The sequence below is a fragment of the Polistes dominula genome, unplaced genomic scaffold (assembly GCF_049000335.1).
Source record: "Polistes dominula isolate Pdom_NZ unplaced genomic scaffold, Pdom_raw_medaka contig_25, whole genome shotgun sequence".
Classification (NCBI taxonomy): Eukaryota; Metazoa; Arthropoda; class Insecta; order Hymenoptera; family Vespidae; genus Polistes; species Polistes dominula.
Window position 1 is genome coordinate 815,982 of NW_028301094.1, and position 27,387 is coordinate 843,368.

Below are 27,387 nucleotides of genomic sequence, written 5' to 3' on the forward strand. Positions count from 1 at the left end.
GAACATTGAAATAAATATCATATAAATCGACTTGACCGGGTTAGAAGAGAATAGGCCGGATAAATTGAACGTAGACGACTTGGACGAGGTTTCGAGGACGCGTTCCACATCGTGTTTGTTTCTCGATTGATGTGCACCACCTTAACCACCAACCTATCTAAATATTTATCGTCATTCGTTACGAACGAACAACAGAAAAATAAAAGTAGTAGAAGACAGAAGAAGACATAAGAAGAAGAAGAAGAAGTAAACGGAATCGAATCTATCCTTTTTAAGAAGAGAAAACGAGGAACCAAAAAAAGAAAAAAAAAATAAGGTTGATGAAATATTCGACAAATGTTAAGAGGGAGGACGACCCTAGGATCATTTCGTAAATATTTATGTCTTACCAATTATTTATCTCTCCTGTTCTTCTTACTTATCTTATCTTATCTTTTATTTATATTTATACTCGTTATTATTTATTACAAGTATCGATAAATTTTGTTAGTTTCTTTTTTTGTATTGTCTCCAATCATTCTTCTTCTTCTTTTTCTTCTTCTTTCCTGTTGTTCAAAATTTCATAAACTTTTTTTTTTGGGGGGGGGGGGGACTCGTTAAATATTTGAGTTATCATTAAAAATATTCAACGTTTAAACTATCATTTAGTTTTTATTTCAAATTCACACAAATGTGTTTGTGTGTGATGTGTGTTTTCTTTAAAACACATGTAATTGTTTTATTAATATATTTGCACAAACATCTTGCAAACATTCGTGACAAATTTTTGTTAATAAAAAAAAAAACAAATATTAAATCACCTATACATTTTGTATTAATTATGTTATAAATAATACAAAGTACGATGAATCGTTGTTCGATTAAAAAACCGATAATTAATCAATAGTAAATAAATCTAAACGTAAAATAATAAAACAAAACTCCCTATATCGATTATGTGTACTTTTCATATATTTTTTTTGTCCACACAATTCTTTCCTTCTTTCTTTCTTTCTTTTTTCTTTTTCTTTTTTCTTTTTTTTTTGTCGTCGAGGATCGAAGTTGTTTTTTCAAAAAACACTTTCGTGTCGAACATTCTATAGTGTTTTCCTAGTAGGATTAACGTGTGCCGAGTTTTATGTAAAAAAAAAAAAAAGAAAAAGAGAAAAAATCGAACTTGGAATTGTGTATTTATCCTGCGATATCGATTAACAAATATAAAAATAAATAAATAAATAAATAAATAACAAAAAGGATATAATAAAAATTGTAAACGAATAAATGAATGAATCAATCGAAAGAAAAATATAGTTACATTTAATATTATTTTATAATTTTCAAATGAAATTATTGGAACAATTTTTTGTTCTCCTATTTTTGAAAAAAAAAACAAAAAAATCTCAAAGTAAATTTATAAAATAAATTAATTTGGGAAATAAATAAAATGATATATATATATATATAATTTATTCGTAATATGATCTAATCGTTAAAAATAAATACATGATAAAAAGTGGGAGTATATTTTTGAGAAAACGAATTGATATGAACTACTATTATCATCACTATCGATGAAAATGTTCTAATAACGTGAAATGTATATCTCCTTATCGTATAATCGAGGTCGTAAGGTCACCGTATGTTACTCATCATCGTGCAATCAAGCATACAATAGGCTCGATTACTCGTCAATGCAGAAAATCCAATTATCCGAGTTGAATTTATACCTCTGCTGAATATATGCTTTCGCTTATGCCACTGTCCCGTGGTCATCAATTGAACAAAGATAATTAAAGTGATATAGACAGTCCAAAAAGAAAGGAAACAAAAAAAAAAGAAATTAACAAAAGCAAAAAAAAAAAAAAAGAAGATGAAACTTTGAATCGTGTGTCACCTGCTTCTCGAGAGTTCATTTATTGAACATTCACACTGTACTTTTTTTTTTTTTTTTTAATCTTTCTCTTTCTATTTGTTTTTTTTTTCTATTCCTTTTTTTGTCCACCTGGTTAAAATTCAACTTTTTCATTTTATTCTTCAAAGCGTATCCGTGCTCTAAGTTATTTTATATGATATTATGTGTGTGTGTTGAATGAATTAATTTTGTATTTAATTAAAATCGAATGAATTTTGATAATTGAAATAATATCTCACTTTTTATTTTAAATATATCTTTATTATAATATTAAATTGAATATAAAAAAAGTTACGAATAATTTACGATTAATTAAATTGCAAATAACTTCGATCGAAACTTTGTTTTTCAAGAAAAAGAAATATATATATATATATATATTATTTCATAATAAAAAGAATAAAAAAATATCTGTGTGTATTATGGAAGTGAATATTAAAAAAAAAAAAAAAAATAATAATAATAATAAATAAAAAAAAAGAAAGAAACCATTTAGCAGAACTTTTCATTTTTCTCATGGGAATTTAGTATTATAGCAGAGAGTTTGTTGTTAACTCATGATATTACTTCTCGAATACTTTTATCATATTTGTCGTTCGATCAAGTTTAAGAATCTAGAAAAGTAAAAAAAGAAAGAGTAGGAGAAAAATGAGAAAGAGAGAGATAGAGAGAGAGAGAGAGAGAGAGAGAGAGAGAGAGAGAGAGAGATAGAAATAGCAAACTCTAAGAATTTTTCCTTGAAAAGCAATTTCACCTACACCACCACCACCACCACCACCACCACCACCACCACGGGGTTGTAGTCTCAGGGTAGTTTTATGTACGGTTGAAGAACAATTTTTCCCTCGACGTGAAAGTCTTTCTCGTAAGAAGGAAGAAAAAAAAAAGGAGAAAGACACCCCCAGCACACCCATAACCATCTCCAGTAGTCACAATGGAAGAAGCTTGGTATCAACGTGTCAAAGGGTTAATTGTCAGTTCTGTCAGAAATTTACAAAAAAAAAAAATAAAAAAAATAGAAATAGCAGGTTTAGTGTCTTTTTAAATTTTTTCATGCATATGTGTATGTGTGTTTTGTATTTTTTATTCTTTTAAATGACTGACACACACACGTGATATTTGTACTTTTTTTTTGCTATCGATTCGATAGATTTTGTTTGCAAACGAAATATTAGATGTCAAATTCTTTACATTGATGTCACCACATAAATAAAAACCAAATAAAAAAAAAAACACAGATTCATCCTAGAGTGAATAGATTTCTTTCATTCTACAAATATGTAATCGAAAAAAAGGAAAAAATTTGTTGAACAGCACAGGTGTGAGAGGTAAAAAAGAAAAAAAAAAGAAATAGACAAAAGAACATATACGTGTAAATAATTCGAATAAGAACAAAAAATAAACAAAAAATATGTTTATTCCGATAAACGTTTACCCTATGAAAGAGAGAGAGAGAGAGAGAGAGAGAGAGTAGTACGGATTGAAAATGACTATAGCGAATTGCAAAAAGGGAAAGCCAAATGAAAAATGCCTGAAGCCATGAATCGTAACGATGCAACAACGTTGGTGTGCGTTTCACCATGAGTGAACTCGAAAAACGAAAATTACATCGACAACACGAAAAATATGTCATGGTATTTATGTATATATATATATATATTTTTTTTTTCCTATTCGTTTTCGACTTTCAAATCTTTTTACATACATTCTCACCATACTACATACATATATAATATAAAATATAAAGTAAAATTTTGTTTGTTCTTTTTAAAGTGTTGTGTGGTAGCTAACACAAACTTACGACGTCAAAATTCCAATAATAGCTGTTAGCGATGGTTCTAAAGGAAAATAGCTCGAGGGGATGCTTCGAACTATTGAGAATATTTATATTAAATATTAGTAAGTAAACAGTGATACGTATTTTCTCATATAACATGCAATTTCAAATAAACCGATTTTATTCATGTAATATCATGTCGTTTGAGTTAACAGATTTGTCGACATGTCACCATATACGGTGACTCTCTTCTTATAATATTTTTATATTTTATTATTTTCTCTAAATAAAATATAATAATATAATATTATAATAATAATATTTGAGTAGCACTGTTGATATTTCTACTTATCGCTTCTTTACGTTACATAAGCGCGCCCGACAGTCGAATTTTGGGCCTAGCGAGAAACTCAATCGAAACGAGCTGGACAACGAACGTGTTAACAGATTATCGTTTTTTTCTTTTTTTATGGTTACCAAAATTCACATACTAATATTAAAATAATATTGTATTTTTTTTTTTTTGATAAGAAACGATAACGTAACTTTGTCATCATCTTATTCAAATAATGTTCAAATTATTATAGTAGGTTAGAAAAAGAAATAAATAAAAAAAAGGTTTATCTTCAGTACTTTTATTCACAGCACTGAGGTAACACCAAGGTGTTATATATATATATATGTATACGAAAATCTATGCATTTATATGTGTGTTTCTATGTGTGTGGTGAGAACAAGAGAGAGATACAGAGTTTCAACGTGTTAGTGGATATTAATGGTACTCGGTTATCGAAACCTTAAATCAAGCTACGTTGGTTACACACGAAACGTCTCGATAACTGCTAGACCCCTTAAATTTGCTAGGAAAAATTTAAAAAAAGAAAATATAAAAGACTTTTGTGTCGCGTACAAGGCTTTTTATTCTCCCTCTCTCTCTCTCTCTCTCTCTGAATTTTTTTTTTTTTTATTGTCTTTCCTGTTCATCGTATCATTCGTTTTTCTACGTTCGCAACATCGAGCAGCTTTTTAAAATTCACGGCTTGTCCCATGAGGAGGATCGATACTCACTCACTCACTCACTCACTCACTCACTCACTCACTCACTCACTCACTCACTCACTCACTCACTCAACTCGTTCAGCATAACTAAAAGCGAAAACGACGTTAACGTCATTTGTGTCTTACGTAAAATCTGTGTCTATGATAGGAGAACGATTCGTGTGATAATAGATAAATTCGATCAATTCTATGATACGAAACAAAACTAATATAATATTGCAATTTCAAACGAATTGTTTTTCAATTATAAACTTTTTCACGTGTTTGTTTTTATTACGATTGTCTGTTTTGATTCATTCGTAAAATAAATTATCATCAAAAATTCCATAAAATGATAGAAGTTAAATCGTGTGATACATGAAAGTGAAAGAAGTTCTAGCATTTCATCTTGAAAATACGTATAGGTAAATGATTATCTACACGAATAGATGTTCTACAGATACGATGGTACTACCATTGGATTCTATGTACGTCAAAGGGGTTGGTAAAAGAGTAGAAAAAGGATGGGAGTAGTGTAAGAGAGGGTTGTTAAAGGAAAGAGAGCACCCTTTGCAAGTTGACTTCCGTTTGGTGCGAAGTTCCACGACTACTCCTCTCTGGTTCTTATGTAAATACGACCACCTGCTTGGAAATCAATTTTCAGAGTTCTCACTTTTTATCAGGTAGGAGAGAGAGATGAGAGAGAGAGAGAGAGAGAGAGAGAGAGAGAGAGGTTGGGTTTCGTGTCATCTGTAGAGAAAATTCCTTCTTATTTTTTTCTTTCATTCATCTTTTTTCTTTCTCTCATTTTGTTCCCTTTTAATTTCATGGATGAAGGGAAAAAAAGCTAAGGATAAGTAAAAGAAAAAAAGAAAAAAAAATAAATAAATAAATGAAGATAAGAAATAAAAATCAAAGAGAGTTGTGTAAGTCAAAAGTAAAAAAAAAAAAAAAAATATATATATATAGTAAACGAGATAGAGAATCTCTTCTGTGCAATCTCATTTACTAAAGTGGCATACGTTTTGATTACTTTGAGAATCCATCATGATATATATATATATATATATATATATATATATGTACAGTTTATATGTATATATAAATATTAGGTACAAATGAAATGAAAGATAGATGAAGAGAGAGAGATGAGTGAAATTAGATAGACATTGAACTAATATTTATTTAACAAGTTATATCCTTATTTGTAATAGGAATTTACACACTCTATTTTCTTTTATAATAATTTTATGGTATTATATAAAATTGTAATATATATATATATTAATTTGTATATATTTTAATATATTTTATATAATTTTAATATATTTAATATATTTTAATTTTAATTGCATATATATTGTATAATAATAATTGTAATAAAATTAATATTAATATATTATAATTGTATAGTATATATATATATATGTACATAATTAATATAATAAACTTTACTTTAATCATAGATATCATAAATATATAATTAGTATAATATACGTATATGAGATAAAAAGGAAACGATTAATAATCAGTGATGCAATTCAACGTACTATGGATGAAAGAAGGATTTAACTTAACTTAAAAAAAAAAAAAAAAACAAAAAAAATATAAGAAAGGAGGATTGTACATGGTCTATTTCGAATGCAGGTAGAGATCAGCTGTGGTAGATTATCCAAGGATTAGAATGAACGATTCATCACTGCCAAGTATCTTGAAAGCTTGAATAAAACCAATAGCTATCTTCTCTCTCTTTCTTTCTCTCTCTCTCTCTCTCTCTCTCTCTCTCTTTCTATTTCATACGTTCATTACCTTTTCCATTTCACTGCGTTGACCAGCGGGTTAAAGTACCATCATTTATGGTTCACCAATCTGACCTTCCAACCCAACAGATCAGACACGCTAACAAATTCTTTCTCATCCATTTTTCTTTCTATTTTTTTCTTCTTCTTCTTTTTGGTGTCTTCTTTCATCTCAATTCATTGTGTTTGTTAAAAAAAAAAAAAAAAAATTCATAAAAATTTTCTATGATAGGAAAGTCTATGTAAATGTATATTCACTTTATGCATATGTTGAATATACCTAACACATATGTGCATTCATTTGATGTATATATATATATATATGTAAATGGTTTTATGCAATTTTTTGATAAGGGTCATCCTTTGGATCAATAGAGATAAAAAGATAAAATAAAAAGATGACCTTCCTTCTTTAGAGATAACATCCATTGTAAGAATATACATATATTATACTCGACATCTCGTCTAACACGTTAACACCGTATATATCGTACATCACATAGTTTAATAAAGAATCTTCTGCTTTAAGGAAGATCAGCATCTGAGAAAGAGAGAGAGAGAGAGAGAGAGAGAGAGAGAGAGAGAGAGATAAGGATATAAAAAATTATATATCATCGATTTATCATACTTTCTGACCGAGAAGCTTTCACGTGTCGTTTATGCTTATAAAAATGTGTGTTAACACACATATTATGTAAAATGTGTATGTGAATGTTGTAAATATGTGTTTTGTAAAGTCTTACTTATGCATTAAATAAATAAATAAATTATTATTTTAATTAAAGAATAATTGAAAAATAGAAAAAGTGCATTGCTATTGTTTTCATAAAGTTTTTTGTTTCGTGAGATTGCAGTCTTATCATAAATTCGAGATCTTTGTCCTTGGAAGGTAACAGGATATTTTCTATGGGTATGTTACGAACGCGAGAAAACTATTTCCTTAATGTTTTTCTTTTTATTATTATTTTTTTTTTTTATTTTAATTTAAGTATTTTTTGTAAGAGGAAAAGGATAAAGAAACAGGTTCCTCAGAACTAAATTGCGGAACGTCCTCTGCGAATAATGGACGAATCTCACGAAGGTTTGAAACAATACAATGAAAAAGGTTCCGTTTAATAATACCTTCCTTCTTTTCTATTCTTATATACATCCTGTTTCTTTTTTTTTTCTTACTTCTGCAATCATGGTTTTTCTTTTTTTTTTTTTTTTTTTTTTATTTAAACGTCAGATAAAAAAAAAGGACAATTTTATATTCGCAATTGAAAGAAGATTTTTCAACTGAATAATTTGAGTTTATCTTTTTAAAAATTTTTCAATCATTTTGGTATTTTTCTAAATAATAACAAAAATATAAAATGCTATATACTATAATATATTATTATATATTATTATTAAACAATAATAAAATAAATAATAATATTATATATTTTATATATAATACTATTTATAAAAGCACTAGTATTTTATATATTAGAAAATATTATAATTGTAATATTATATCATTATATTATTAATATAATTATTAATTTTATATATCATAAAATACTAGCTCTGCTTTTCTTCTTATTATATTTTTTTTTCTTCAATTAATACTCAACGATAAGATATGATTATTATTATTATTATTATTATTATTATTATTATTGATAACAAATTATCGTAGTAAAAAAATTTACCCAAAATTCTTCTTTTCGTACAATCGTATTAGAAAAGAATTTCAAATAAATAGACCACTTCTTGCGAATATATTTTAAAGAAGACTCTTCCAACGAATAGTAAAGAATAAGGACTCAATCAATGCACATATTCGATTTCTTTTCAACTCCTACTAAAAGAAAGAGATAGAAATAAATAGAAGGAAGAAGAGAGTTGATGCAGTAAAGTTAAAAAGCTTCCTTTTGAAAAAAAGAAAAGTCTTATTAATGCTATTCCTTATCAACTGATAAAAAGGTAGACTTGGGCTTTATCTTTTCTCGTGTATCGCCATTTTCTTTTCCAAAGCATAGAATTTTCCATGCAATTTCTTCTTCTTCTTCTTCCTCTTCTTACTCTTTCTTTCTTTTATTTCTTGTCCTAAATTCAACGTAAAGTAGAACGAACTATCTTTAGCAATCTCCTATACAAACACACATATACACTAAATAAGATACACATATAAAGATTATTTTTGTATTTGTGCACATAAAATTCAGATAGCTTAGAATTTAAATGATATATATATATATATATATATAAAAGGAAAATAAATATTTAGAAATAAATTATTATCATAGTTAATTATATAATATTGTCACATGTACACATAAACATACATTTCTAATAATGTAAGTGGAAATTTTCGATGATTTATCGGTGGTAATTAATCGAGTAATTAATTCAACGGCGATCAAGGTGTCTTCGAACTGTTTCTAGGCAAATTGATAGATAAGACGGATAATGGTGATAACGGATTCAAGATAACACAGTAGGAGATGCATGGAAATGGCTCTCACTTGATTAACGATACCCACCCCTATGTAAATTCAATTTTCTTCATTCGTGTTATTCCTTACTTTAACCATTATTTAAATGACAGATTAAAAATAAATTAAAACGAGAGAGAAAACAATATAAAGTAAAAGACAGTAAGAAAGAGAGAGAGAGAGAGAACACAATACAAAGTGAAAGAAATAGAAAAAGAAAGAGATCAAAGAATACAAAATGAAATAGAATGAAAGTGAAAGAGAAAGAGAGAGAGAGAGGGAGAGAGAGAGGGAGAGAGAGAAGGGGAAAAGGTGGCATTTTTTATGGGTGGAATTAAATTGTTATTGGTCAAACTTTATTAAGGTGCCGAATTAAATTGGAAATGGTATGTATATATATGTATGTGATTGATAAAGGAAGAAAATTAATCGCGTCACGTGATATATTGATCGATCAAAGATGGGGGGATCGATCAGGGGAGAGGTGGATGTGTTCTGTAAACATCGTTAATTTTAACGATCTTTGAGAGAGAAAAAAAGAAAAACAAAGGGAAAATGAGTATGATAGAGAGGTATTGAGAAAGAAAGAGAGAGAGAGAGAGAGAGAGAGAGAGAGAGAGAGAGAGAGGAAGAGAATGAGATAGGGGATAAGGAAGTTTCCGCATGATAATAATATTCAAATCGATAATAATGTTCTGTGAAATTTCGATAGAACGTAGAAGAGGATGGATATGCATGAAGTTTGATATTCATTTTTACGAGTCTCTAGTGGAAAGAGAAGAACTTTTGTAACATTGTAATTATACTTTACAAACGATCGAATTACATTTTTTTTTTTCTTACAATTAGATCGTGTTCTTTAACTGTATGCATAATTTCAATGCTTTTTTCTTTTTTTTTTTTTTAAATCTCGAATTTAATTTGACTGACAATGTGATGAGAAAAATTGATGAGATATAAGTTTGAATTCGAAGTATTTTCTGTCTTTTTTTTTCTTTTTTTTTTTTTTTGAATTTAAATTTAATAATATAATAATAATAAAGTTTGTTATAATCAATGCAGTTATATTTTGCATTGTAATAATTACCATGAAATATCTATGAAAAAAAAAAAAAAAATAGATATTATATTTATTTCTATTTAAAAATATAAATTTGTATTTAGAAATAATATTGTTATATTATTTATTTTGATAAAATAGAGTTAGTAATATATATTAATTAAATTTTTCACTTAAAAATAATAACAATTTTTATTAGAAATATTATATTTTGTAAATCGATGCAATAAAACCATCAAATGATCGTATTATATTTAAATTGAGGCCACCCTGTATGTATGTTGGATTACACACAATTTTGTCTCCTATGGCATAGAAAGTTTGACAGAAATATGAATAGATATTTGTATTTATTTCTTTTCTTTTTTTTGAGGGGGGAAAATAAGTTATATGAAAGAATAAGTGGTAAAATACATAAACACAAATATATGAGAAATAGATAGGATAGGAAATAGCAATCTAAAGTAGAGATAGTAGTAGTATTTTCTCTGTGTGGCAAACTATGTGGAATAAATTCTAGGAATATATGTAAATCTGTCGTGCTTTTAGATTTCTCTCTCTTTCTGTCTACATCTCACTATTATTATATCTTAAACCTTCTCTCTCTCTCTCTCTCTCTCTGTCTCTTTCTCTATTCTTTCCAAATATCTTTCCATATGTATGACCAGATGCTAGCAAACCTAACATTTCCTTCAAACATTTTATGACAAATCTTTCCTAAATTCTCTACCACACAATATAACACAACGATGAATTATAAAATACATTTTTTTTTATATGCAAATAAAAATCATATTAATAATTACGATATAAATAATTGAAATAATTTCTATCAAATATTTACAAAAAAAAAAACAAAATTATACAAATTATTATTATTATCATCATCAATATAATTTTGCACTCGTTTTTAGATAAGAAGAAATAATTTTTTATTTACATAAATAAAAAACATTGAATCAAATAATTTTTGTTCTATTTTTCCTTAAATGTCTATTAAACAAATTTTATAATTAATATTGCAAATATTTTTCTTTAATATTATTTAAATTTTACATAATATAATAAGATGTTATATATTCAACTGGAATCATCTTTCAAATCCCATAACATATGCGAATATACAATTTTCTTACGAAATACGATGGCGACCAAAATGTTCACAGTAGAAAATCGAAAAAAGGAAAATAGACATTCGTAAATCCTATTTACATGTTAGCCAATGGTTATTGGAAATCAAGTATTACATTTCTACTGATAAGGTAACTATAATAAAGTTCCAATAAGATTTTTCGACTTTTATTTGCGAGAAAATCCTTCTGATATTTAAAAACTATATAAATCATGGTTCGAAAGTCAGTTTAATTGCTACAGGTGGAAAGAAAAAAAGAAAGAAGGCAGGTGTGAGAGCTTCGAAGAGAATCTTTCACGTTAAGACACGGTAAAGTAAGTAAAACTTTAGAAAAAGTCCTTCTACCCTTCTTCTTCAAACGTCTTACTCGTTTTATTTTCTAAAAGAAAAAAAAAAATCAAAGAATCAAAATCTTTCTTTTTTACTTTGTCAAACCATTCCATTCTCATATTTTAAATTTTTTTTTTATTATTAATCGATCGATAAGCTATCTAAAGTTAAATTACATGAAAAATCTGATGAAAGGAAATAAAAAAAAAACAAACCCCTGTGAAATTAGCAAGTTTTTCCATGAAATTGGAATTAGAAATATGCGTGCACGTGTATACAGGTGTTAGTAGAGGGTTGATGAAGAGCATGCAAGGGGGAGGGGTAAGAGTGTCAGGAAAAGGGGTTGGATGATGTCAAGATTAAAGCTAGCTAGGTTTATCTCTCGATCAAGTGGTGTTCACTGAAAATGAAGCTAAAGCTGTAAAGAATGATGCTTTCGTACAGTGAGTTTAGTCGATAAGCTAAACCACCACATGCTTGACTTTAAACCATGGCTTACGGCACCTTCGAGTGGTTTTAACCCCCGTACGAAAATTACCCATCCTGTATTATTATACTGTTCTCTCTCTGTTGCGAAAGTGAAATTAATCGTCTTTAGTTAACCATTACTCGTGACATGATTAAATACTCGATTTAGATCAATTCATTCACCATGGGTTTACGGGTTACTTAAATACTTCATATTTAACTTTATCTATGAGGTATATTGATGGTTTTGTTTTTTTTTATTAAAAATATTTTCATAATTTTTTTGTGTGTGTGTGGTTTCTTTTGATACTTGTTTAATCTTATCTTCTTACCTTAATATATATATATATATAAATTAGGTGTCACGTTGTTTGTTCGCAATTGACTTCTAAACTACTGAACCGATTTTCATCAAATTTTGTACACTGTATGCAGTTTCATTCAACTTCAAAGATAGGATAGTTTATATATTTTTTGTTAAATGTTTTGCAATAAATTATAGAACTAATATTGTTATTAGATTAACAGTGTGTGCATAGAAATATCTAAAACAGGTGGTAGTTATTATTATAAATAAATATAATAAATATTTGTATTATAATAATTTTATTTAAAATATAATTAAAATATATATCTTATTAGTAAATTAAGATTACTTAATATATTTGATATAATATTTGTTATAATTTTGTTTAATTTATGATTGCTAATTTATTTATGTATTTTTTTATTTTAAACATTTTTCACAATGTTTTACCACATCGTTCTAGCTACTTAAAAAAAAAAAAAACTAAGAAACTAATTATCTGATAGATAGTTATGAGACATTTTGTTACATTAGAATTGGTAACTCTTGAGACACACTATATATTCTACTTATACATCTGTGCATATACTAAATGGTTACGTACCAAACCATTTGGTTTGTTTGAAAGCTTATTCTTCGAATGTAAGTTTTACCCTGCCACATAGAAATTTCGACTTTCTTCTTAAAGTCATTAATTATTTTCAAGGATAAATGGAAGATATTTCACTAAAAGTCGAGAATAACTTGGACGACTGTGGAAATATTCGTCGAATTATACGAATACGATTTACGTTGACTAGGTCAAGGACAAGATTATTTCTAACAATTTCATTTACAATGAAGATTTCTCGTGGTTTAATCTTGAGATCAGTTGTTAGTTAATCTGTTGTTGTTATTGTTGTTAGTATGATAAGTTAGTTAGAAAATAATAATTGGTGTCTTGAGTACAATTAAACATTAGCCATAAATCCAAGGTGTCCGTATGTGATATAACCTTTGTAAAAGGATCTGTAGGTTTCAATGATATGGGTTTGCTACTGTTCGTAGACACACACACACACACACAAACAATGAGTTTCGGGAAATACTGGTATAGCATTCAAGACGAAACCGCTTAATTTCGAGTTTGTTTCCCCCTTTCCATCTCAGCCACAAGGTACTTACGAGCCTTACCTCAAAACGTCTCGACGTACACAGGACGCACGTTAAACAGAAACGTAACATTATCTCGAAACAGCTTTGAAGTGGCTCACGGACCTTTACTCTTCACCTAGGTTTCTCTCTCTGTCTCTCTCTCTCTCTCTCTCTCAGGTTTCCCCATTATTTTCTCTACTTGCTATCTGTCTTCAAAAGAGAGTGAGAGAAATCAAGAGAAGGATCATGAACTATCATTTGAAATGAAATACAATGATTTGACATTGACATTGATTACTACTAAATTAATTAATACTACTCAACTTTTAACTCAATTTTTAATAATTTCATATGCAAAAAATATATGTTGTATTTTTATTTCATTGTAAATAATTCATATATAATAACTATTATATTTAAATAACTAAATAACTAATATATAATAAATAAAAAAATTTCTAAATTAAAAAAGATACTTCGACAAAATAAAATAAATTTCAAATGATTTACCAAGGACTACACTACTTTTCGATGAAAGGATCATTCAAGTAAAAGATTTGTTCTTGAATCCTTGCCAAGTTCTGTTTCTGATTAATGTAGGTACACACAAGTTTTCACAGTTTTCTAAACCCATCATCCATTGAAACCATGCATTCGTTTTATCATACACTTCCTGTTGGATGGAAAAGTTTTGCTGGATATCAAGTAAATACCTATCTACATATTATACAAACACACTCATATATTTATATGTAAAATATAAAATAAAACAAGGATGATTAAAAAGTATAATCCACGAAGCAACGTAACTCCAACATTTATTACTTGTTTTCACATTTTGTTAGAAAAAGCATGCTTCTGCTGCTGCTGCTGCTGCTGTTTGCTAATAATCCATAATTATATTAAAAGAACTTTTATTATTCTGGCAAATAAATAATAAATTGGTCACGTTGCCATTAAAGAAGAATTGTATTATTTATTCTACGTGCTTTTGTATAATCTATCTAGTGTTAATTAATAATTATTTTCGATTGAATAGTTAACGATGTTAAAAGAGAGAAAATAGAATACTTGAGTGTGTGTGTGTGGCTTTCGTTGCACGTTTCCTTTGACACTTTATTGTATACACAAAGACAATTCGAATAAGGATAATTTCTAATATAATTGATCCTTTTTCTTTTTGGTTTTGAATTAAACCATTCAATTTTTCACTAATTGTTCAATAAAATTCTTTAATTAATCAACTCATCGTTAATTAGTTCAATGATTTTCTTGTTTTCTCTTCTGAAATGTCTCAAATGGATAAACCAAATCAACCACGTGTTTGTTCGCGTTGAAAGTACAATGAAATTTTAATAAATGAGTAAATGAAAATATATTCAAGTGTTTAATATGGTAATTGTTTCTTTTTTTTCTGTTTTAATTACAGTACACAGATTGGGAAAAGGTGAAGGATGGTTATGTCAATCAGAGGATGGTAGCAGACGTTGTTGGTGATTATTTCTTCATATGTCCATCGATACATTTTGCACAATTGTTTGCTGATCGTGGAATGAAGGTCTACTATTACTTTTTCACACAGGTATGTAAATCTTAATTTAAAACAAAATAATAATAATAATCTATGAATAAGTACGAATAAGAATAAATTAAAATTAATCTTTGATTGGCAACACATTTTTAAATAATTTATATAATAATATAATATTAAACATCTGTTAGAATCTTATCGAACTAACAGAGATAATCAATGACTCTTTGTTAATAAACAAATAATTCGCAATAAATTAAGATATAAACTATCCTATCTTTCAAGTTAAATGAAACTGCATAACAGTGTGCAAAATTTGATTAAAATCGATTTAGTAATTTAGGAGTCCATTGCGGACAAACGTGACACGTAATATATTAAAGAAGATAATATAAATTTTAATTATATAAAAATAACATATAAATATAAATAAATATTATATTATATATTTTTATTTTTATTTTATTTTATATTATATAAAAGATAAAATTAAACCATACTGTGTGTGTGTTGTGTGTGTGAATTAAGTGAATTAAAAAACGAATGTCACAAAGAATAAACAATAATACCAATAAAAATTTCAATCTTTCTCGTATCTACGAGCTTAACTCTCGTTGTCCTTGTTTCTCTTGTGCGTATTAAAAAAAAAAAAAAAAAAAAAAAAAAAAAAAAAGAAAAAAAAACTAGAAGAGAAATAGAGAATGAACAAACTCAAATGTTCGTATAACATAAGCAACAAAGATCGATATGACAAGCATTTATATTGCTCGGAACGAATACGTCGTGACATTTGAACGACCCGTTGGTACACTCCTCGTACGACACGACAAATGACACAGGGGGGTGTGGAGGCTTAGTAAGAGGGTTGTGTTAAGGGGGGGGGCGGTGGGGTGGATAGTAGAATATGGTTGTAAGAAAACTGTGTAGAGATCCACATCGTTTGAAATTAATTTTAAAGAAGCTACCGTCTGCTGTCCCCGGTACCTACGGAGTTAGGATAGTATTGTTCAACGCGCTTTCACTGATGTTACACCAGTCTGACAAAGAAAGAAATAGAGAAATAGAGAAAGGTAGAGAGAGAAAGAGAGATAGAGATAGAAACAAGCTTTATAACACAAGTGTACTATCATATCTATACTAACTCGAACTTTAAAGCTAAACGTTTGATACAAAAAGCTTCTTCTTTTCTGTCAATACTTTTGCTAAATAATCTTAGAAGATTTATCTAGTAGCAAATAAAGAAATATTTAAATAAATTAATACTGGAATTATATGAACCTATACCATCCATCACCTATACCAATACCATTTCAATAAATTCAATAAATAAGTATACGAGTACACTTTTATGTGTACATACACTTTATATTTTATTTAAATGGATTTCTGTTTAATATTCAAATGATGAAAAATTCCGGAACTTACACTTACACCTTTTGCAATCACTTGTTTTATGTTTGTCTTTTTTTTTTTTTTTTTTTTTTTAGGTTTCTATGATAGATATGATATATTAAATAATGAATTAATAAGGTCGTTTTTAAAAAGATACGCGGCAAACATGAATTTGATGATATGAACTGGTTAGTTGTTTACGAGCAACATTAGCCCTGATGTTGACGCGTTTTTCCAGCAACGAGAAACGATGCACGCTCGGTTACGTGATTATCGGACTCGGTTATGAAGCTCGATAAATCATTTTTTTTTTTTTCTTTTATTTTTTCTTTTTTATTTTTTTTTTTATTCCTCAGAGCTCGAGATGCAAAAAAACGTTCTTGTAGATAATGTATATCGAAACGTATTATTATAGATATAACAAATAACAAATAAAAACATAATATCGTATAACAAGATTACAATAACAAAAATTGAAATTAAATTCAATATAATTTATACCCAACAAAATGTCACGTGTCTAAAATGAGTAACCAATAAATTGGTTCTGAAGAATAAAATTAATAATAAAAAAAGAAAAAGAAAAAGAATTACAATTAAATTAAGAATAAATCATCTGAGTATATATATATATATGTGTGTGTGTGTGTGTGTTTAAGTGAATGCTGAAATATCTGATGGTTGTGAAATTAGAAAAAATAATTTGTCTGATCAGAAAATTTGAATTACCAATTAACAAAACAATTGAAATCATTCAAAACTGTGTAATATTATTAAAATGTTAAATGATGTTTGAATTACGATGAAGTTGTAGAGATTTTTGTGTGTTTTTTTTTCTCTTTTTGTACAATAGTTGGCATATTTTTGTCTTTTTGTCTCTGTCTCTCTTATCATATCATTCCCGTTTGTTCAGTGCATGATAGCATGATGTTTTGGGATTTAGTAACAGGAATAGCAGCAGTTTTTTATCCGGGTGAGTTATTCGAGTGACGAATGTCGGCACACAACGTCAACGTACGTTACGATGATACTAACCTTCTGTTGTTATGAAAAGCCAGGTTTACTACTACGTGTGGACACTTGGATATACGTAAAAATATCAAACTATGAGAGAGAGAGAGAGAAAGATGGATAGAACACAAATCTAACAATAGCAACAACAATTTATCGCAACAAGTATTGCGTGTGAACGAAAAAGTCAAGATTAAAGATATATATTATAATTAAACGTGATAATTAAACGCGATACTGATAAATATTAATTAAATATAATCAAAGAGTAAAAAGTGTGATATATAAATAAATAATTAAATGTGTATGAAAAAGAGAAAAAATAAAATAAAATAAAATAAAAGAAGAAAATAAATGATAAAATAAATCCTATTTTAAACGAACGTTTACACTCTGATTTATATTTTATTATTTACTTTATTTAAATGAATGTAGAAAATATTAAAAATTAAAATATATATGTATATATATAAAATGAATGATAAAGAATAAAATATTAAATGTACGACAAATCGTTCGAATAAATAAATAAATAAAATAATAATAAAAATATAAAAATACAAATGAACGAGACGAAGTTTTGCAAAATTTGAACTAACTAAAAGTATACATGAAATTAACAGGTACAATGTTTAAAATGTATTAACAATTTAAAATAAAAATAATTTAAATAAATGAAGAAAATGTAAATGAAAATGAGAAGAAATAGAGAGAGAGAGAGAGAAAGAGAGAAAGTTGTAGTAAGAAGAAGATGAAAGAAGAAAATTGTACTTGTTGTTGGTTTCACAATGGGGTGTTGTACCGTTAAAGCGAACTTTATGAATATTCTGCGTTAGTAAAGAACTTTTGTAACTTTGTTTAAATTTTCAACGTTATTTTCCACACAAACATTATCATTTATAGTTGACACTAGATAAAGAACCTGTGTATAGATTAACCTATCATATATTTATTTAATTTATTTTTTTTTATGTAAAATAATTATCCTGCTTCTTTCGTTTTGTTTTCGCTTGTAGCCCCAATTACCGATCACCCTATATATTTATACTAAATTATATAAATTTAAAACTCTTAGATAAATCGATATTATCCTTATTAAAAACTAAGTACTAGTGCTAGTAATAATAGTACTACTAAGTACTAGTAATTAGTAAAGTATTAGTAATATATATATCTATTATAATAATTATTAAATATATTATATATATATATAAATATATAATATTTAAAAATAAAATTGAGGAACGTGTATAGTTGAGAGATAGTGATCTATAATACTTAAACTAGCTGGAGTAACTAACGTTACGATGCTCTCGAGCTTTAATTGGTTACCTCCGCTTTCATAGGGTCAACAACGTTTTTGAACATGCGCGCTTACATCTGCTTATCAGGATGACATCATTCTCTTCTTGTTTTCCTTTAGGTAATCTATGTACATGTATATATATGTGGGGATATACGTATACGTGAGATACATATGTGTATATTATCGAATACGCGTATTATCATTGTATTTCAAGGAACATATTCTATGATCGAGCAAATTACTCTGAAACAAAGTAATCACGGTACGTTTACTTGATGTAATTAATTATATCGACAAAGGAATGATATAGAAGCATACTGCTAACTCTCTTTCCCCTTTCTCTTTATTAAGAGAATAACTAAACTTCCTATATCTACTTTAATATTCTATAATTGAAATCTACTGACTCGAAAAAAAATACCTACACTTCATTGAATAATATCAAAGATCTATTCTTTTTATACCTATGTTTTTTTTTCTTTTTTTCTTTTTTTTTTATCATCAGAAATCTAAATTCTTTATTGCAATGTCATTAATTATAGTTTTAAAAAAAGGAAATTTTGCCATATTTTGTTAAATATATAAATTAAATGAAAAATCAACTAAATAACTTTGATAAAAAAAAATTAATACCTTTATTCGCACTATATTTAGTTGTACTTTGAGATAAAAATCATCAAGAGTAAACCATATATCAAATCTCAAATATATCTAAGAATCAGTTTTTTAATTGAAATTAAAAAAAAAAAGAAAAAAAAACCTATGAATGAAAAAGGTTAAATGTTATCTCTCTCTGGGATTGTAAATCAAAGATAGAAAATAATTTCACGTTTGGATTTCTGTAATACATCGTTGAAATATACCACCCTCAACCATATTTCCATTGGATACGTGTTACCTTGATGAGATTCGTCGTTATGGTAGTTTTAAGAAAGAAAGAAAGAGATAGAAATATATATATATGTATGTATATACATGTATGGAAAGGTTGAATGAACAGGTGAATTTGTAGTTGTTCGGTAAAGCTTTTTCACATGGACGATGTGTGATCGATAGACTTACTCGAGTGTGTTTTTCTCATTGCAACGGCATTTCCACTTTGTTACATTTCTTTTTCTTTCATTCAACGTTGTGTTGTTAGTAGTACCCAGTCATCTACGTTATCGTCTCTATTTCCTTTTTTCTTCTTTTCTATTTTGTATTTCTGTCTCTTTATCTTCCTTTTCTATTTTTTTTTTGTAGACATTGTAAACGTGAAAGAAATAAGAAATTATTTGAAAAATGAAACCCCCTAAAGTATCACTTTAAAAAGGTACAATATTTTTTGTTACAAATCTCACCTAAAATGAAAACTATTAATTATTAATATTCGTCAAAGTAAACATTTAATAAAAATAAATTAAAAAAATATATAAAACACAATATTGAAGATTAATTGGAAATTAGGGTTTCTCAATCTACATAAAAAGTACTAATTTATTATTATTAATATTTGTCAAAATAAAAATAAATAATAAAAATATATCAAACAATATTGAAGATTAATTAGAAACTTAGGATTCGATTTAACTAACAATTTATTTCTCTTTTTGTCTTTTTTCTTTCAAATAAATAAAAATTGATAGGTAAAATAAATATATGATAAACTTTTTTTTTATTTTCTAAAAAATAGCAATTTTCGGCTTAAAAGTTTAAAGTTTAAAGTGCAAGCAAGCAAGCAAGCAACGAACGCGTGGCCGGTAATAACGTGACTCGTATGTTACGTCTCGCATGGTAAAGTTCATGAGCTTTAATTACGTATAATCTCTGTTATCCAAGATTTATATGGCTTTAGCCGAGGTGCAAATTGCTTTTTTCTCGGGGGCTTACTGCGCCAGCTTTAGGATTGAAAAACGTGCGCACGAATTTGTGTTAGAATCCAAAAGAGAGAGAGAGAGAGAGAGAGAGAGAATGATGACGGATAAAGTGGCCGGCCTCACGTTACGTGGGAATGTGGAACAAGAAGTAACTGAGAGTTGAAAATAAAAATAATAATAATAATAATAATAATAAAATATAAACAAATATACGTACTATACATATATATATACATGCATGTATACACACATGAACACACATGTGGTAGGAAAAGGCTAACGAATGTCATTGAGTTCCTTACCCACCTTCCAGTCACCTGTTTTTCTTTTTAAAATTTTTTTTTCAACTATTTGCGAAAGAGAATAAAAACATCTCCAGTTATCTCGTTGTCAAATAATATTTTCAATCTGATTTAAGTTAACAAATTAAACAACGAAGATACAAGAAAGATAATCAATAATTAAACAAAGTAAATGGATAATTAGTAAATGATTTTTATCTACAATGTTTTTCTTCTCTTCATTTTGTTTCTAGACTTTTAATGGTTTTTATTTTGTTTCTTTTTGTTATTGTTAAAAAAAAAAAAAAAAAAAAAGATACGTTTATTTGAAATGTTTTATCTCTCTAATTCTTTCTCTCTCTCTCTCTCTCTCTTTTTCTTGTTCTCTTTCTCTTCTTTCTTTTTCGTGTTAACTTTTTTTATAAAAAAAACGAACATGTCAGAATAGGAAAAATAATTATTGGAAAACAAGTAACGAACGAACGGGGTTGGTATGGATTTACTACTCGCAGTGTGCAACGAGCGTTTGCGTACATTTTTTTTTTTTTTTTTTTTTAATTTTTTTATATTTTTTTTTCTGCAAGAATTTTACTATACACCCATTGCAATTATCGATATACGTTTGGCTAATATTATCGTAATTACCGATACCCTTTTTTTTTCTTCTTCTTCTTCTTCTTCCTTTTACATAACGAATAATCATAATAATAAAACGAAGTCTACCGAAGTTTAATTTAGTATAATTGCCAAAAGAAAACCAACCAAAATCATCCAACCAACTCTGCCTCCTCCCCTCCAAAAAATGAAAAAAAATATTTCTAATAATTTAAACGTAATTGAAAAAATTCCAACCACACGATCATTGTCTCGCATTTCATAAATAAAAAAAATAAAAAAACGCGAATTTATTAATTAAATTTAATAGCTCGTCGAGTTTACGTTTTAAAAACCAAAAGAAGAAGAAAAAAAAAAAGAAAAATCTTGAAAAGAAAAAAAAATGTTCTTTTTTTCTGTTTTTTTTTTTTCTTTCTTTCACTTAAGTCAGAAGGAGATCATTATTTTTCCTTGTCTTTTTCGAGCCCTTTCACAATTATGCAAGCAACAACCCTTTGGTTGGTCGTACCCTCTTAAGGCACCCTTTCCTACCAACCAACCAACCAACCAACCAACCAACCTCTTCTCTCAGTAGTAACTGGGACGTGAAATGCGCATAAGCGAAATGCCGCTTACTATGTGAGGGGTACGTAGAGAGAAACTCCCGAGTAATTAGCGGAGGAGGTGATTTATCAGAAAGCGGAGAAGGGAGTGGACTGGAAGTAAAGAGGATGTCGTTATTCATGCAAGCAAACCGTAATCTTAATAACGCTCTTTCCTATCTAACTACTCTAAACAAGGAAATCGAGCTTTTTACTTACATATCTCTATATATGTGTCTGATACCTGAATATGTACATAAACACGTCTGCCTTCCTATCTATCTATATGTATGTACACGAATATGTCTGTCTGACTATGTATACGTGAATATGTATATAAACATGTCTGTCCTGCTGTGTATGTGTGTACTCGAATATGTATATAAACACGTCTGTCCTGCTGTGTATGTGTGCACTCGAATATGTATATAAACACGTCTGTTTGCTGTGTATGTGTCTACTCGAATATGTATATGAATATATCTGTCTGGCTGTGTGTACGTGAATGTGTATATGAATATGTCTATCTGTCTGGCTGTGTGTACGTGAATGTGTATATGAATATCTCTATCTGTCTGGCTGTGCGTACGTGAATATGTATATGAATATGTCTGTCTGTATGTGTGCGTCTGTGTTTTTGTGATGCCTGTGCGTGCCTGTGCGTGTGTGATTCTCTGTCTCTCTCAATATTTATGTGTGACTCTCTCTTTCTCTCTCAATGTTTGTATGTGACTCTCTCTTTCTCTCTCAATGCTTATGTGTGATTCTCTCTTTCTTCCTGTTTGTATGTGACTCTCTTTTTCTTCCTGTAGATGTATATATGTGAGTTTATTATATATATTTGCACGTGTACACACTTGTACACCCATTTTAACTGTACTCCACCATATTTCCCCCATTTTCTTTCTCTCCCCATTTTTTCCTTCTAAATATTTAATATATTTAACATTCTACGAACGTTATCGACCATACAAAATCCATATTTTCATACTCCACACCACCGATAATCTTCTATTTAATAAAAATACTTTCTATATATATATATATATATATAAATGTATAGATACATTTGAAAGATCCTCTTATAAAAAGCAACATTGAAAAAAACAGTTCTTTTATTTTTTATAATACGACGATGAAACAATTATTATTCATCTGTGCAATGATGTTCATATAAGCATGGGTATTTGTTTTTATTTAATAAAATTGTGAATAAATTTTATTTTATATTAATTTTTAAATGAAATTTTATAAATGAATTTATAAAATCGTAAGAGGTTCAAATAGTTTGTATTAAATTTTTGTTAACCATAATTAAAAGACACTTAAATCATACTTTGTTAATTCAATAAAATTAATACAAAATCTTATTTTCTTAACAAACAAAAATACGAAAAATCGATTGTCAATTATATAATGCACCGAACACTCCTAAAGAAAATTTAGAAAAAAAAAATAATAAAAAAAAAATAATTGGAAACTCTAGAAATAGAGTAACATTAAAAAGTAAGGAGGATTATTTCAAATGAGAATTGTGGAAACACTTTTTAAATTTGAACAGAAAAATCTTACCTTTATTTCGTGCTATGTTTCATTTAAAAAAAAAAAAAAACCCAAAGAAATAAAAATGATTTTCATTTCTTATATTAAAAATAAGAAGAAAAAAAAGAAAAAAAAAGAAAAAGATAAAAAATTTGCATACAAGTTTGAGTAGCATAAAGATCGAGAGAGTAGTAAAGTGTTCTCGTGAATTTCAAGTACCAACATTACAAAAACGACACTGGGGAAACTGTTAATTAAGCACTGTCGACCATTTATTTTTCCCCTGGGATATTTTTTACTCTGAACGTATCGGGAACATAATATATATATATATGTTACATGTCAGATTTTACGATAGGTATTTCATCCGATATTATTACTTTTAATCAATCGACATTTAAATCACACGGGAGGAGGATGATATCACTCCCTTGTTTCCTTTAATTTCCATTTATATTTTCATCTCATCCATTTGTTCCATTTCTTTTTTTTCCCCCTTCTTTATATTCCCCCCCCCACCCTCCCCTTTTGCATTCTTTTTATTATTTCGTATCGTTACGTTTTTTTTTATTAAACAATTTTTTATTTACCTGTATTCAACTGTATGCATATGCTTTGTGCATGAATGCGTGTAACTAACAATATACAAACATATTCCTATTGGATGAATTAATCGATTTCCAAATGATTTCGAATAACTCAATTGCGAGAAATTTCAACTCTACCACGTATACATACATACATACATACATACATATATGTATATGTATATGTGTACATATACAAAACGAAAGGAATATATCGTTAACCGATGTAAATCGTATTGTAAATCTGGATCAATGATTTCGGTTTACGATAAAACGATGATACGGATCACGTCATGTAGATAAAATCGATAGAGTGCATGCAAACATCGGCTGGTATTTGGAAAAAAAAAATAAAAATAATAAAAAAAGAAAGAAGAGATGATTCTACTAGCCCCCCTTACCCTTCCTTTCTTTTTTACACCCTTCTACCCCTATTTCAATGGCAAGTGAAAAGCTTTAAAATGAAACTAAACAAGACCAGGGTTAAAGAAACAAAAAAAACAAAAAAGAAAGGTGACAAAAAAACATGTAATGTATATTTTAATTTATAAATCAATTTTATACTTATGATCGTATTTTGATTAAATCAAAGTTTAGTACAGTTTATGGCAAATTGTGTTGAAATTTAAAGAAAACTGTTAGGATTATGGGTTTAGTGAGTTAAATGACTTTGAGTGTTGAACACTTTTATCTACAATTTAACCAAATTTTGATAATTAATTATTAAATTTAATAATTAAAATTTTTGAATAATTTAATTTAATTAATTAGGTTATATTAATTAATTAAATATTAATATATATATATATACATATGTAATATTATAATTATTTATATATGATACATTAATCTTAAAATAAAATATTATATAAAATTAAATATTAAATTATATTAAAAATTAATATTAACAAATATTTATATGTGTCGAACGACCACATTAATAATTTATACCAAACGTATATATGCATCCATAGCAATCTAAGGGTTAGTTAATGGGGAGGGGGGGGGGAGGAAAGACAATAATTCGTAATTGGAAATTGATGTTTTTGTGTTTCTTTTTTTTTTCTTGTTTATTTTATTTTATTTTTTTTTTGTGGATGATAATAATAGATGAGAGGTTCATCAGAGTAAATCACCGGAGGAGGAGGAGGAGGAGAAGGATAGGTGGTGGTAAAGGTCGATCGAAATTTAATGAATTATGGAAGGCAATGCTAATTTCTGTTTACCAAGCAATGTTACACAAAGCTAATTCTGTTTCCCAGGTTAGTCGATCGATTCGGTAGATAGCCCAGTTGCTAACAGAGTAGGAGTTGCTTTATTCGGTTACACGCAGTCCATCCTCTTCAATATATCACCTTAAGGTATACAAAATTCCTCCCCCCTCTCCTCCTCCTCCTCCTCCTCCTCCTCCCCCACGGATTTAACCAACAAAAAAGAAACCTCAAAAAAATTACTTACAGTTTCCTTTCACTTCGAATTCAACAAGAAATTGTTTCATTCTTTTCTTTCAATTTCATTGGTTTTTAATTCACATCATATCATTCTCAATTGGGTCCAACCAATTTCATTAGAGAAAAGATAAAAAAAAAATATGTAAAAGTACTCGTTGCAGCAGCAACTGTTTGATTTTGTGAACTGTGATCACAGTGCAAAAACGTGTGTGATTTTGTTTATATTTTTTCATTTGAAAATTGCAATAGATAAAATCTGAATATTATGATTGTATGAATGTATGTATATAAAATCAATTGATTATTGATTAAAAATAAATCATACTATTTACAGAAACAGTGTGATTATTTCTTAAAAAAAGAATTATTTTATCATTACATGTATATTTTTGTTATTTCCTAACGATACAATTTTTGTAATAATAATTTGTTTCAATTGAAACTTCCCACACACAATCTAAATATACCATTGATGGATAGTTTACGAGTATAATTTTACTGAAAAAAAAAAAAAAAAAAACAATTCATTTTCCAATCCTTGACACGAATCAATTATTTATAATTGATATCAATGTTGAACAGTGTCACAGTTAAAATATGTATATATAGGGGTATATTATAAATAAAATGTTTTCAGAACAATTGGATTCTCGTTAGGTAACATAAATCGTTTCTAGTATCATCCCATTGACATTCTCTCGGGCTAGGGAATTGCTAGGGGATTGCACTTGTTCCAATATGGACAACAGCTGTTTTCAGGAGTGGTCCTTAATTAAAAAGAATGAACTTAGACTATGCCGACACACCAAACTGCTATTACATTTACCCTACTTTTACATGCCTACATGTTCTATGTATATAGTTGAGTACATGGGGATAAATTGCATTAGATTTAGGATCCTGTTATATATTAAAGGATCACTTTGATGTCTACTTGACCAACTCACGTAAGACGAAAACTTTGATGACTCTTTTACTAGATCAACATCTACGAGAACTTACATAAAATGGTTATTTTTTTAAAGAAAAGAAACTTTTATCTCAAAGTTTTTTGTTAAAATTATTTAAATTTTAGATCATTTTTTGAAGTTTTAGAATATTTATGTTTGCTTTCTTTTTTTTTATTAATTTATTTATATATTTGAAAATTATATTTTAATTTTAATTTTGTATATTGGACTTACTTAAATACTACAAATTATTTATTTTGCAATTAAATTAAATTATATTAATTATATTAACATTTTTCAAATATATATTTCTACCTTTTTTTAATTTAATTATTTATATATTTGAAAATTATATTTTTCTTTTATTATTTTAATTTTGTATATTGGATTTACTTAAATATTACAAATTATTTTTTAGCAATTAAATAAAATAATATTTCAAAACAACTTGACCCCATCATACACCATTATTAAAATTTGACAAATTATTTTATTCCTTAATACTATTTTATAATTTAATTGTTCCCTATTTCACTGTTATTTAAATATATAAATATATATTTGAAGAGTTTTAGTTAAAACGTGAAATTGTGTAGTATTAAACACAGAAGAAGAAGAAGAAAAAAAAACCGGACAAAGTCGAAAACATGTTTCAAGCATTTCGTGCTATAATGTAAGTTTTCAGGTTTGCAAAAGTAATTCAAAGGAACGTAGATAATAATAATGACGTCGACGTGTTATAGTATAGTATGTGCACGTCTGCTATGGGGAGCATGGGGGCTGTTAGATAATTATTAGAAACGACGAGAGACAAAAGCGGCTCTTCGTAAATGCGAACACGAGTTAGCAGCAAGGGATGAGTGAGTGGTGAGTGGGTGGGTGGGTA

The 27,387-nt window shown here is 27.8% G+C and overlaps 1 protein-coding gene across 1 annotated transcript in view; it reads left to right on the plus strand.

Moving 5' to 3' along the window:
* Positions 1-27,387, plus strand: part of AChE-2 (acetylcholinesterase 2) — a 153,027-nt gene that overhangs the window by 86,838 nt on the left and 38,802 nt on the right. The window contains exon 3 of the mRNA XM_015332509.2: positions 14,828-14,980. Within this exon, the coding sequence (XP_015187995.1) occupies positions 14,828-14,980 (153 nt within the window). The remainder of the gene's footprint in view (positions 1-14,827; positions 14,981-27,387) is intronic.